The 15,542-nt window shown below is 37.6% G+C and overlaps 1 protein-coding gene across 2 annotated transcripts in view; it reads right to left on the bottom strand.

Moving 5' to 3' along the window:
- Positions 1 to 15,542, bottom strand: part of L3MBTL4 (L3MBTL histone methyl-lysine binding protein 4) — a 446,421-nt gene that overhangs the window by 331,417 nt on the left and 99,462 nt on the right. For both annotated transcript variants that reach the window (XM_032293336.1, XM_032293337.1), the window contains exons 2-4: positions 13,182 to 13,240; positions 12,450 to 12,552; positions 3,268 to 3,322 (exon numbers count right to left, since the gene is read on the bottom strand). In XM_032293336.1, coding sequence (XP_032149227.1) covers positions 3,268 to 3,322; positions 12,450 to 12,521 — 127 coding nt within the window. In that variant the 5' untranslated portion in view covers positions 12,522 to 12,552; positions 13,182 to 13,240. The remainder of the gene's footprint in view (positions 1 to 3,267; positions 3,323 to 12,449; positions 12,553 to 13,181; positions 13,241 to 15,542) is intronic.

Raw genomic sequence — 15,542 nt, forward strand, 5'->3', positions numbered from 1 at the left:
TGGGTGCAGTGGTTTATGCCTGTAATCCCAGCATTTTGGAAGGCCGAGGCGGGTGGATCACTTGAGGTCAGGAGTTCAGGACCAGCCTGGCCAATATGGGGAAACCCCATTTCTACTAAAAATACAAAAAAATTAGCTGGGCCTGGTGGCAGATGCATGTAATCCCAGCTACTCAGGAGGCTGAGCCAGGAGACTTGAACCTGGGAGGTGGAGGTTGCAGTGAACTGAGATCACACTCCAGACTCAGCAACAAGAGGGAAACTGTCTCAAAAAAAAAAAAAAAATCCTCATTGCCCCAACATTCAACCAAACAAATATGAATGGTGTATCAGTTAAAAAGAGCACTTAAACATTTAGAAGGACAGATGCCAGATAACTTGTTCAACTGAATAAATCAGTTATTTTTACTTTAGAAATTCAAATGTAAAGGCATATAGGTCTGGGATTACACAGTGATTGGCAATACTAATTCTAAAACTTTAATCACACACAACATTAACGAGTAATACTTACTGAAACAAGCCTTCTCTTAGAGCTATCTGAGTTAAATTTTTAGAATTACTATGAGCAGTTTATCTCAGAGAGTTTCCAAAAGAATCAAAAACTTAATCTCAGCATGGCTATGTCAGGGAAAATCTCATTCAGTCAGTCCCCAAGAGCACAGAGGGGTGTAGTAGACACCATTAATACTTTAATTATTAGCAGTTATTTTTTTTCCCATTCCATTTCTAAGCAAGATTCTACTTTTCTCTGCCTTTGTGTGAATAGCTACAAAGAAAGAAGAATGTTGACATAGAAAGAACATGGAGGTAAAGTAAAAAGAGCACAGACTTTAGAACTTGCTAGATGTGGGTTCAAATTCTGGATCCAGCACTAACCAGTTCAGTTTACCTCAAGTAAGTCAAACGGCCTCTTAAAGCTTTGCAGCTGTAATACGGGCTTCAGTATCAGTTGCACAGACTGGGCACTCAATAAAATGGTTTAAAATGATTTCCAAATAAACACATTTGTTATAAAATCACCACTAAAAATTAAGGTTTATTTTGCAAAATAATTATTTTTTTGGATACAGGGTCTCACTTCATACCCCGGGCTTGAGTTACAGTGACAACAGATCTTAGCTCACTGCAGCCTCGACCTTCTCCTTCAACCCATCCTCCTGCCCGAGCCCCACAAGTAGCTGGGACTACAGGCATGCACCCCCAGACCCAGCTAATTTTTTTTTTTTTGTATTTTTGGTTGAAATTGGGTTTCACCATGTTGCCCAGGCTGGTCATGAACTCCTGAGCTTTAGATCCATCTGCCTTGGCCTCCCAAATTGCTAAGGTTACAGGCATGAGCCACTATGCCTGACCTATTTTTCAATACAATTTTCTGTTCACATATAAATATATTATATGTACATACACAGTTCTGCGGGGTTTTTGTTTAGTATTTTTCTTTTGTTACTATTTCCAAGACATGAGGTAAGACACTAAATCTATTTTGTTTTAAAAGCAACCTCAATAAAAGATTAAACCATTTTCATGGAGAAAAATCCCCATTATAATGCTAGGACGATAAGCAATTTGTAAATTATTTCCTTTGTCCCACTAAAAGTGGTAAAAATATGAATTACCTCAAAGAGCCCTCAAATAATTCCACTTGCATTACAACTAGCAGTTCATAGCATCTACATACACAAACCAAATCTCAACATTTTTCTAAACATTTATTGTGTTCTACAACTGGGAAAAACAGGAACAATACAATATCAAATTTGAAGAGGAGTCAGTCACAGCGTGAACTTTTGACAATGGACCATTATCTATAAAACAAGTCTAACAATGAAAGAACACAGCAAAAAGTTACTTTCTGTTAAAACTGAAAAGCTTCCAACTGGACCTTCCCGGACTTGTTGAAAACAAGAAAAATCAAGTAAAACTGAAAAGCTATTTGAGATAAATACGTACCTGGATATAATGAAACTGTAAATACTAAATCAGTAAAGAATCTGAGTTTGAGGGACTGAATATTTTTGCGTTGTTGGCCTCAGTCTGCTTTTCTTTTTCTAGAGGAAATGTTTCGACCACAGAATAAGAGAACCCAGAACAATTTACATTAGTGTGAAAATATAGCTGCAGGGGAGACACAACAATGTCATAAATCACAACCTCTCTCTGAGAAGAAAAAAATTGTTTTAAAAAACCCCTACTGTTAGGGCCAGGTACAGTCCAAATTCATTTCTAAGATCCCAGTGTTACATAATTGAAGTATATTTTGATGGAGCCGAACACCAAGTTACATAATTATCAAACTACTGCATTCTGTTTTGATTTTTCAGCAAAGAACATGACAGGTCTGGGGAGGCAGCAAGAGAAGAAAAGAAATATAAAGCAGCACCCATTTGTTTAAAATAAACGATAACTTTTATTTTTAAAATCATTTAGGAAGAAAAATCACAATTTCTCAATACTGCATCCCAAGACTAAGCCATATAAAATGGTCCTTAAAAATCTCCATTCTTGTCATTTTATTCAAGATATTTTTAGGTGTTTCCATTATTTAAAGTCAAACACAAAAGCTTACTCAACAAATATAAGGTACTTTAAAGATTAATTAGAGGAGCATTATCAAATTTATATATGCTTCCTTTCCATAGAGAATAGCACAAATGTTGGAGATTTGATAGAAAATTTAGTAACAGCTGTCTGCGTGTATAGCAATAATCACAAAATATGTGGAATGTATATTCCCAGGAAATTGCATCTTCATCTGTTGGTTTAAATTTAAAGCATTAGAGAATTAGTTGAATACTAAAAGGCTATTATCTAAAACCTATTGATGTATTAATAACCATCATGAGGAATATTCATTTTAGAGCAAATGCACAATCTCCTCTAAAACACGACTTTAATACAATGCAATCATTAGAAGATATAATCAATCTGGGGAAAGCTCACACAAAGGATTATTAAAAAACTAAATAGCATCTCTTTATTTTCTTGCTCACAGAGAAAATTTACAAATAAGTTGTTTTATTTAAAGCCTTTTAAAAAAGCAAATAAATGAGATAACAAGAGCTTTAGATGTTTTTGAAGTATATATTTGAAAACCTTAGATGACACTGATAAAGTCTACAGAAGGGTATGCAATAGCCTGAATAAATCATAGATACTATTATTATATATTTAAATTAATGAACCTAAAACAACTAAGCAATCTCATAAAAGTTCACTTAGAAGTTGTTCACTGTGAACTAACACTGTATGTACTGGTGATAATTACCATGACTCAAAGGGGTTGTGCCATCCTTGGGCTTCTTTTCTTCTTCAGCTTGCTCCTAGAAAACAGAAAATAGGGCTTAGACTGTATTTCTGGATAATTGTTGGAAACAATGAAAACTAATGTTTCTTTTTTGTAGGAAGGAAAGTCGTGAAGATCCTTGTCACTGAGGGGGACAATGCACACAGTACCCAGAGCCTTCCAGTGGGTGCCCAAGAGGGATACACATGGTCCATTTGGACGTGGAAGATTAAAAGTCTTGCTTTTGACTAAAATATAAGAGAGCGGAAGCTTCGATAACAGTTAATATTGAGGTTGACACAGGTACCTTCCCCGACTGCATCCCTGGGCCTGCCAGTTCCATAGGAGTGGCTTATAGAAGAGGCTTGGTCTACACTGAAGCCAAGCCTTCCATCCTACTTTTATTTTAAGCCTATCTGGGTCTACTACAGTTTGTAAGTGCTCAGTTTAAATAACTTTAATTTTTTTTTTTTGAGATGGCATCTCACTGCCACCCAGGCTGGAGTGCAGTGGCTCACTGAAACCTCTGCTGCCCCAGTTCAAGCAATTCTCTTGCCTCAGCCTCCCCAGTAGCTGGGATTACAGGAATCTGCCACGGTGCTCGGCTAATTTTTGTAGTTTTTAGTAGAGATGGGGTTTCACCATGTTGGTCAGGCTGGTTTTGAACTCCTGACCTTGTGATCCACCTACCTCAGCCTCCCAAAGTGCTGGGATTACAGGTGTGAGCCACCACGCCCGACCAAAATGACTTTAATTTTAACCAAATTGATCTTCATAGAATGGACAAGTAACTTCAAAGATTCTTGCAAAGAAACCATAAATTGCATATGATGAACAATACAAGCACATGCAATAAGCAAGATGGTGCAGCCTCTCCCCATGGGGCAAGCAAGGCACACTCTTCCTGCAACTTTTGAAGGAACGTTTGCCATTCAACAAAGACTAGGAAACTAGCTTTCTTTTTTGAAAGATACAATGGCAAAGAGCATTTTGAAAGTGGGTATCCAGGTATGTGTCTTATTTACATCACTTTGTAGCCATCAACAATGTTTTCCATCTATTAACAATTCACAATATACACTTAGAAATTGGGAACAAAATTTCCCAATTTTAAAATCTTTTAAACAAAGGGTTTCAAGCAGGCTTTGAACTTACTTTTGGAAACATAAATATAAAATTGTTTTGGGGGGGGGTTGTTTTTGTTTTTTTTTTTGAGACAGAGTCTCACTCTGTCACCCAGGCTGTAGTGCATTGGCACAATCTCGGCTCACTGAAACCTCCACCTCCCAGGTTCAAGTGATTCTTCTGCCTCAGCCTCCAGCTGGGATTATAGGCACACACCACCACATCAGCTAATTTTTGTATTTTTAGTAGAGAAGGGTTTCGCTATGTTGGCCAGGCTGGTCTCAAACTCCTGACCTCAAGTGATCTGCCCACCTCAGCCTCACAAACTGTTGGGATTATAGGCATGAGCCACCATGCCCAGCCAATATGCAATAGTTTTCATTACTTTCCAATAACAACTAATTATCATCAGAGAATGTGAAAATTTAGCAGCTGATTTACACAAAAACTTTTGCTGAAAAATGAGTATCATGATTTAGTAAATTCAACGAACAATTATTTCTTCAATTTATTCTTATACAGCTTTGGGATAGATCTTTTTAAGTTGTGGCTAGTGTGGCTGTCCGTCCCAGTCTGCATGGGGTTAACCTGTTCATAGCACTTCGAAAAGCCCCACATTTGGGGAAACCCCTTAGTCCCAGGAAAGTGAGAAGGCTTGGTCACCCTGGCTTCTGACAACAATAAAAACCAAATCTAAAAAACAGACTGCACAAAATGGCATCACAAAACCAGGTTTTTGAAAAAGAATCATAAATACTAATATTTTAATGAAAGCAAACCAGTTTTGAACTGATGAAATAAATACTATTAATTTCATTTTCCTCCCATTTTTTTAGTTCCCTTTTTAAGTCTATGTCTTTAAGGTATAAGAGACCATTTGTACAGTAACAAATTGTATCAGTGTTTTAATTATCTTTCATCCCCAAAACATAGCCTGGCAACCTAGTCTAGGTCAACAAATATTTGATGAATGAAGGTAAGAATGAAAGGTTCAAGAAGAGTATTTTTCTGCCTGGTAGATTTCATATCCAAAGTTATCATGGATATCTTTGTGAAATCAACAAAGTATCATTCTGCTAAGATGTTCTATAAGCCAGTGCTTCCCACACTTTAACATGCATTTGAATCATCTGGGAATCTTACTAAAATGCAGATCTTGACTCAGTGGGTCTAGGGTAGGGCCTTAGAGTACAGATTCCAACAAACTCCCAGCAGACGCTATGGCCAAAAGTACACAGCCCTCACTGTAAGTGGCAAGGCTACCAACTTTTGCCAGGGCATGCAGTGGGAACGGGAACAGTAATGTAATCATATCTACCCTGTTCTACTGCAAGTGAGATGATGAACTCCTGCTTTGGGTCTAATTTTCCATGGCAGCACTTTACCCCAGTTCCACCCCTGTTCATTCACTCAATACATAGGAAATTTACATATGTAATTCAAAACAGAGACTCTCTTCTACTACGAAACCTGAAACAGTAAAAAGAAACAGCATTTGAGGATGATTATGTTCATACTACAGCTACTGAAGCATTTTTATAATCACTGTATCATTCAAAAATAAAAAGAAATATATAATATGCTATCTGTCACTCAGTAAGTGTTTGGTTCACACTTCTTTATTTGCTATTGAAATTCTGCCTAGAAAGAAAAAGACATTCCACACAAAAACAACACTACCTCTCACTTTGGATTTAAATTTCCCAAGCTTCCAACGTCTCTATGTTCTTTTGGTAGATCAAGGTTATAGATAGGTAAACACACACATATACACACAAAAGATTATATTGTGTATATCAGAATAAACATATGTATCTATGACATAGTGACCTCATTTTTAAACAATTTTGCAAATGGAAAAGTATTTAGTATCATATGACAGAGAAGAGAATATGCTGAATTTAGGGCTAGGTGATCCAAGGTCAAATCTCAACCCCACCACTAAGAGCTATTTAACTTCAAACAAATGATCTACATTCTCTAGTCCTGATTGTTCTCATCTATTAAAATAAAGAAATCAGACTAAATTTCTTCCAAAGTTCCTGCTAGCTTTAACATTCTTTGCTTCTAAGCTAATTCATTATTTCATAAAGTTAATAAAGCTACACTACTATTAATAAACAGAGAAGGAATTTTTAAAAAAAAAAAAAACAGAAGAAAAAATGAGCCCTTGATCTTATCCTTCCAGACAGAACGCCAAATCAACACAAATTGCAAAAAATAAACCATTACTGCAGTTTCTCAGGTTTCGAACTCTAATTCTGAAAACTGAAAATAAAGTTCCAGAAAAAAATGGTGTTCTGAAAAAAAGGGAGCTAATGGTTTGAGGAACAAAAAATAAGTCTTTGCTATGGTAAATTTCCACGAACCAGTTTAAAATCCATCATTTTGGAAGAGAGGATTACGAAGTAGGAAAATAGCCAAAAAGACCTAATGTTCTGCTCCCTACTGCTGGCACTGGACACATCATATGCTTTTACTACAAGACACAGTGATGTTTTCTAATTAATCACGGTCTACATTTCTCTGTCTATGAGCTCCAATCAAGGGAACAAAACGAAGGATTTTCAACTGCTGATTCGTGCTTGGCAATTTTGATTGGTCACCTTGGAACTGCCAGATAATGCCCCTTTACTCTCCTTCGCTGTCAGACCAAAGACTTCTGAGCACTCAAGGATTTCTGAGAACCCTGCTGTTCTTGTTCCATAAGAACCTGCTATCTGCGCCCCAGAGGGTGACACACATTGGTTTCATAAATTGTAGAAAACAGTGAAATCCTATATAATAACCCCAGTGACAAACTGCTATTTGAATTTCACCTGCTGGTTCAAGTCCACTTTTCAACTTCTTTTTTGCTTTGATCCAATGTGGGATATAAACTGAAGATAAATAAAATTCACCTTTTGGATAAAAATACAGAAATTTGTGGGACTTTTCTCCACTGCTCTACTGGAATTCAGACACACTCAGGGAGAATGAAATGCTTCCATTTTGTTCAAACACTTGATAATATAGCTACAGTCTCCAAATGAAATCTCTTTAAAATGTTTGCTAAGCCATATACAAAAAACAAAAAGTGAAAAATCTAACATAGCCTTATAACACCACCTTCTTATGGTTTTTACCATCTGTAAATGAATTTTACTGGCTGTTGCAAACTGACATCAGTCTTGTATGAGGCAACAGCATGTTAAAGAATTAACTATTACTTAAAAATAGAAACCAAAATAAACTTACCCCAAACATTTTCTCAGTATCTATTTAAGGATGTTACAGAAAGATTGCATTACCCTCTGCAAAAGTTGAGGTCAGCCATGGTCCCTGATGTCATTTATTTCAAGGCCAGTGACCACCACCTCAAGTACAACTTCCTCTACTTGGCCATCAAGCCTCACCAAGTGTGACTACCCAGATCTACCCCAGTCACCCTGCAATCTAATTGTGCACCAAACCTTATACTTAGTGAAATGGAAAGACCCATAAAGATCTTCCAATCTAAGACTGTTGTTCTATAGATAGAGAAGCTGAGTCCAGCCCAGTGAAGGGACTGTCCTTGGCCACACAGCTAATGAGCAGCACAGTCAAAGACTAAAATCTGAATCTCCTGACCCATGGCCCAACCCCATCCAATGCTCACCTACTACACTGCCAATAGCAATATCTGCTCTAGTCAGATAAATCATTATGGTCCTGCCATATATCACACACGTCACGTTCTCTTCCAACCCCATACCTCCGCTCATGCTGCCTCCTTAAGGGGCCCAGATAATTCCCACTCTGACCCCTCAATTTTCTTACCTTTCAAGGTTAGAGAGCACCTAGACGTTCATACATTAAAAGTTATATTCTCTCAGATTAGATTTACCATATTGGATTTAAAATCTCTTTGTTACAGCAGAATAATAATACATTCAGTATGAGTATCTTAAGATACTCTTCATCCTTCAAAGTTCAGAATCAAGCTCCCGATTAGTCTACCTTTCTCTGAAAGGTGACCATACCTTAGAGCACTAATGTGCTACATATGCACTTAGTTGTTCTCCATTACTCTACAGAAGCTAGTTTTCCTTTATTCAGCAATACTCTAAGATTCTTTTGAGAATGAAAAATGTCTTATATTTCTATCTCTCAAAGTTCACAACTCCCTATTTAGATAAAGATCCATTAATTTTAAGAGGTTCACAGGAAGAGGGAGAATGGGAATTAATACTTTTTCAGTATCAAATATTGTATATAGTCAAATAAAATATAAAATATTTTTTATATTTTTATATTTTATTTGACTATATACAATATTTTTTATATATTTGACTTTTTTATTTTATAATTGACTATATACAATATTTTTATATTTTATTTGATTATATGCAAATAAAATATATGACACAGAGGTCATATATTTTATTCTTATATAGTCAAATAAAATTTTCTTTTTCATTTGTGAAACTTGCATTTTTATATAGGAAATTTTAAATTTCATAGGCTGTATATTATTTTAGGGTTTTGTGCCCAGAACACTCACATACACACTAGACATCAATGAAATCACCTTGGAAAAAAATACTTCATTTTCCCAGTCACCACGTGCCTACACTTCACTAGTCAATTCTAAAGTTGCTGAGCAGATAAAGCTAGCAAAGGGCACCCAAAATGACACTTATCTTTGTGTTGAAAGTTGTGAAAAGACAAAATACCTTAAGGAGTTTAAAAAAAAAACCACAGAAAACTTGAAGAGTCTACGGGGGTACAAGAACATAACCAGAGGTTTACCCATGTGGTAGAAACAAAGATGTAAAAAATATAATAAAACCCAAGGAAAAGAGGCACTCTCTCAGATACTGTTAGGGAGAGGATAAACTGGGGTGATCTCTTTGGAGGATGACATTGAGTAGTTTATCAAAATTTCAAACAAGCGTACCCTTTTGTACAATAATTTCACTGCTATGATATTACCTATGAATGAACTGCAAAAGTATTCTCATATAAAAAGGATATATGAATAAGAACATTAGATATAACATGGTATATAACCATAAAAATTGAAATAATCTAAATGTTTACAGTAGGGCACTATTTAAATAAATTATGGTACATTCATAAAATGAAACACTATGTAGCACTGAAAAGAATAAGACCTGTATCTCTAAGACATACATAATTAAGTGCAAAAAAAAGCAAAGTACAGAACAACAAGCAGAATGCGAGCCCATTGGGATGTGTGTATATATGTGTATATGTGCATAAAAGGTCTAGGAATTTTCAGCTTTCATTTTTTTGTTTATTTCCTATGCAGACATATGAGAAACTGTAAACAGTGGTCACATGATCAAGAAAATATTTTGGGGTTTAGTATATGGGTGAGGGTAGACAGTAGAGAATTTAATTCTTACTTTACTGCCTATCTGTACTATTTGATTTTTTAACCATATCCCTATGTTCTGAAAAGCACAACAAAATATTTTTAAGCTCCACATAGAAATACATAGACAATATTAGTCTAGAAAGACATTCATTGACAGATATTATCATCTAAAATTATTAGATATCCAAGATATGAAATTTTCTCAGAAGAAAATGTTCAGAAACACCCACCTGTGCATTTGCTCGATGTTTTATGTGCTTGATCTGCCAATGGGATGTTACTTAGGTGATTAAAAATGTCACTTGTAAACCAGAAGAATAACACACAAAATAAAGGATGTTACCAATACTTCAAGAAATCTGGCAAAATTCAAGCATGACTCAACACTTCTTTCCACAGTGAATGCTGCCCCAGGTGTGAATACAGCCTACTGTATTAAACTGTTAAATCTGACTAATAAAAATGAACACTGCAACTGGCAATGAGCCCCAAAGTCACAGTGCAACACGGACTAAATTTCAATTCTATGTGAATATTCTTTAAAATAATATGTCCCAAACATCTCAAAACATAAACTAAGAATATGGCCCTTTAAAATATTATTTTGTTACTACTGATTGAAAAAATTCACTTGCCTGGAGATGTCATTAAGCACCAGGAACAGCATTTAACAGATATTTTTGAAAATCTATGCAGGACCTGCACTAAAAGCATATCTAAATGTTAAGCACTTCTGGAGTCCAATAAAGGGAAAATCTCAATATGGGTAGAAATAACGGTAAACACATCAGGATTAAGTTAGAAACTGAGTTGGTCTTTAAGAGAAAATTGGGATTTGTGCTAATGCAGAAGAGGCAAAGGGTTAAAAACTCAGATGGTAGAGCAAGATAATCGAGTACTAAGAGAGGGTAGTAACAATCTCAGCAGCTTAAAGAGAAATGATACTGATAAGTAATATAAAATACGTTTGGATGGGGGAAGATGATCTCAAATGTTAAACACAAAATTTAAGAAAAATATTGATTAACTGTAACATGATTAGCAGGTAAGATTCATCTAGCCATTTCCCTAGGGCAATGCTTCTCAAACATGAGTGGGCATCAGAATCACCTGGATCATTAAAACACAGATTGCTGGGCCCCACCCCCAGAGTGGCTGATTTAGAACGTCTGAACTGGGTCCAAGGAATCTGCATTTCTACCAAACCTCCAGGTGATGCTGATGCTGCTGGTCCAGGGACCACATGTGGAGAAGTACCCAGAATAACTCTGAACACATCAAATCCTGAATCTCCTCATGCTCTGATTCCTCAGAGGACATGACACAGCAGAACACTAAGAAGAATGGCATCTTCACTTACGCCAAGACAGATGTAGGCCTGCCCAAGTCTAGTCTAAGACACCTCTTAAATACCAAGTTCTTCTCTTATACATTTAGAGCTCTAAACTCTCCTGGAACTGACCTAAGAGAGGCAACCAATCTGGACCCAGGAACTGGCCCCTGGCCCCATGTTAATCACCTCGCTGCCCAGTGAGGCTAATCCCTAGGGAATGAATGGCTCTAGGGCTTGACATAGGCCTTTTCTAAACACCTTGAAATGAACCTCAAACCAGATCGTTCCTTGAGATGTTTCATTTAATATCTGGAGTTCATCGAACCACACCTAACTTGAAACTGAACCAAAAGAAAATGTATTATATTACGTCACTTCAGCAACTGTGTGTGAATGTATACCCACAAACCCCGTAAATACCCCCAAATCCAAATCCAAATAAATGCTAAAAGCCAATGAAGGGTCACAGATGAGAATGCTGTAATGGCCCACCATCCCCAAAAATAGTCATTATGGAGGTCTTCTGGTCATTCTGCTAACTTTTAAATTTGCAGGCATATATAAAGCTGTCATAAGGAAACACAACAGGCAAGGTGATTAAAGGCACAATGAACATTATACCTTCTAAGTGTCTAGATGGTGCTGTGAAGGTATGTTTCTAGATACGATTAACATTCAAATCAGCAGGCTTCAAATAAAGCAGATCACTCTCCATCATGCGGGTGGGTCTCGTTCATTCAGTTGAAGGACTTAAGAGAAAAAAACAGGTCCCCCAAGGAAGTAGGAATTCTGCCTGTAGACTGACCTGGGACTCAGGACTGCAGCACCAACTCTTCCGGGGGCCTCCAGCCTGCCAGGCCGCCCTGCAGATTTCAGACGTGTCAGCCTCCACGACGTGCCTCAATCAATTCCTCTTTTTAAGATAAGTCTCTCACTGTTTCTCACTTGCTAGCTCTCTCACACTCTGAGTGTGTGTACACAAACACAAGAAAATATCACATACATATACACATACACTCATTCTAGGGGGTCCTGTTTCTCTGGAGAATCCTAATACAACCCCCTGCAGTTCAGAGCCTCCATTCTCTTACTTGAGAATGGCTAGTTACCTCCATCTTTGTAAAAGAAAAGGTCTCCGTCACCTTCAAAAGTAAGATTGCCTTTTAAAATGTATCAGACTTTAACACTTATATTCTATACCACTATACGTAAAACTCAAGCAAAAGCCACATTGTTTCAAGTGACTAAAAAGTCCCTCAGTGTGGTCATGTGAACTGTACTATTCCATGGTGCATTTTGGTAGCGCACACACTGTGAGGAAAAGTCCAGGGACTGACATCTTACCAAGCGTCCGTCCTGATCCAAACGCTCTTTGGAATCCATACTAAGCTTCCTTTTCTTGTTGGGCTGTTTCATTGCCACCTCTGCACTCCTTGGTAGTGGTTTTCTGTAAAACAGGGTCACATAATAAGTTGGGGATGGGGGTGTGATCCCTTCAGAATTACAGAAGAAAACAAGAAAATGCTTTCAATGATACTTCTTATAATTGATTGCTATTAAAAAAAAAAAACCTGATAACAAGTTGACGAAACTTTTGCAATTGGGTTTATAGCCCTTAATATAATAATGAGACAAGGGGGAGAGAAATGTGTTTTCTACCTCATCTAGAATTTTTACCACAGGGAAAATAGATATTATTGCTTTTGGTCTTATCTGGGATAAAATGTTTGCTTTTTTGCTTAGCTGACCTAACCAATTAGGATTCACTGCAATCTGCCTACACAGCTTTTTTTTTTTTTTTTGAGACGGAGTTTCGCTCTTGTTGCCCAGGCTGGAGTGCAATGGCGCGATCTCGGCTCACCGCAACCTCCGTCTCCTGGGTTCAGGCAATTCTCCTGTCTCAGCCTCCTGAGTAGCTGGGATTACAGACACGCGCCACCATGCCCAGCTGATTTTTTGTATTTTTAGTAGAGACGGGGTTTCACCATGTTGACCAGGATGGTCTCGATCTCTTGACCTCGTGATCCACCCGCCTCGGCCTCCCAAAGCGCTGGCCTACACAGCTTTTATACTCACATGGTCTGACAGGTATTCTTGGTAAGAGGTCTTAGTCATACAAGGCATAGCACAGCAATCTGAAACAGAAAATAAAAAATTTCAGCAATCCAATACAACATGACCATTCTTCTGTATATTAATAAACAATAGTAGACATTCTTTGAAAAGTTATTTGAAATGAGTATTTTTTTTTTTTTTTTTTTTTTTTAATAGAGCAGCTCAGCTGTTTTGGAGAACCAGCTACCAACATCAAACGAGTTCCACTGGAGCTATAATTCAAAAGGCATTCACTTTGAAATCATTTTAAAAATTGAAATATAATTTTTAAAACGTTTAATTAACCTAAATCAGCTATAGTCCACTGGGTGTTAGGATGATATATCCAACTTCCTCATTGATATTTCCACCGAACAATGACACTCCAGATACTGCAAATGTAACATATTTGCAACTGAGCCCATCTCCCTCCACACTGCCTCCCCATTCTAGGCTCTCCTCCTATTTGCACTGATTACTGACCACCCATTTTCCCAGAGCTTCCTCTTACAGTTCTTCAAACTGTGCACCACCCAAGAGTACCAAGCCAAGGGGCAAGTGGAGGCTGAACCCCACCGTGGGCTCTACACCCATGGTTCATCTGCCACAGGGCTGCATCATCCCAGGAGAAAATGCATCTTTTTCTCATTCAAACAATGCTACCTTCTGGATAATGTCTGAGCCAGAGAACTAGGAGTTGCCATCATTTCATCCTTTATATCACACCCTACCAACTGCCGTCAGGTTTTGTTGATTTTTAATTTTCTAAACCTTTATTGATTTTACCTTCTTCCTCTACTATTAACTCTAATCAATCTAATTTTATGCCGTAGTCAATCCAAAGGTCTTAAGTTCTTTGCAAAGCAAGGTTCCTGCTACCACTCCACTCCACACTTCTGCTGGTCCCTCAACCACTGAACATCTTCCCCGTTGCTTGCCCTCCGTTTTTCAAATTACCTAATTTTAACTCATCTTTTCTTTTTTTTTTAACTTATTTATTTTACTTTTGGTGCATACTATATATGGCATTTCTCTCCATGTTATCCTCCCCTCCCTCCCCACCCCCCGCTGTCTCTCCCCTACCCCACCTCCCAAATGCCCCCAGTGTGTGATGCTTCTATCCCTGAGTCCACATGTTCTCATTGTTCAACAGCCACCTATGAGTGAGAACATGCAGTGTTTGATTTTCTGTTCTTGTGTCATTTTGCTGAGAATGATGGTTTCCAGATTCATCCAAGTCCCTACAAAGGACAAGAACTCATAGTTTTTATGGCTGTGTAGTATTCCATCATGTATATGTACCACATTTTCTTTGTCCAATCTATCACTGATGGGCATTTGGGGTGATTCCAGGTCATTGCTATTGTACACAGGGCTGCAATGAACATATGTGTTCATGTGTCTTTATAGCAGAATGATTTACAGTTCTTTGGGTATATACCCAGTAATGGGATTGCTTGGTCCAATGGAATTTCTATTTCTAGATCCTTGAGAAATCGCCACACTGTGTAAGAGTGTTCCTATTTCTCCACATTCTCTCCAGCATCTGTTGGCTCCAGATTTTTTAATGATCGCCATTCTAACTGGCGTGAGATGGTATCTCAGTGTGGTTTTGATTTGCATTTCTCTATTGACCAGTGACGATGAGCATTTTTTCATATGTTTGTTGGCTTCATATATGCCTTCTTTTGAAACATGTCTGTTCATATCCTTCACCCACTTTTGAATGGGGTTGTTTGTTTTTTTCTTGTAAATCTGTTTTAGTTCTTTGTAGATTCTGGATATTAGCCCTTTGTCAGATGGGTAGATTGCAAAATTTTTTTCTCATTCTGTTGGTTGTCAATTCACTCTAATCATGGTTTCTTTTGCTGTACAGAAGCTCTGGAGTTGAATTAAGTCCCATTTGTCTATCGTGGCTTTTGTTGCCATTGCTTTTGGTGTTTTAGTCATGAAGTCCTTGCCTATGCCTATGTCCTGGATGGTTTTGCCTACGTTGTCTTCTAGTGTTTTTATGGTGTTAGGTTTTATGTTTAAATCTTTGATCCATCTGGGGTTAATTTTAGTGTAAGGTGAGAGGTAGAGGTCCAGTTTCTGCTTTCTGCACATTGCTAGCCAGTTTTCCCAACACCATTTATTAAACCTGGAGTCCTTTCCCCATTGTTGGTTTTTGCCGGGTTTGTCAAAGATCAGATGGTTGTAGATGTGTGGTGTTTCTTCTGGGGTCTCTGTTCTGTTCCATTGGTCTATGTCTCTGTTTTGATACCAGTACCATGCTGTTTTGATTACTGTAGCCTTGTAGTATAGTTTGAAGTCCAGCAGTGTGATGCCTCTGGCTTTGTTTTT

Source organism: Sapajus apella, unplaced genomic scaffold, assembly GCF_009761245.1.
Source record: "Sapajus apella isolate SASKATOON/1434 unplaced genomic scaffold, GSC_monkey_1.0 scaffold29, whole genome shotgun sequence".
Lineage (NCBI taxonomy): Eukaryota > Metazoa > Chordata > Mammalia > Primates > Cebidae > Sapajus > Sapajus apella.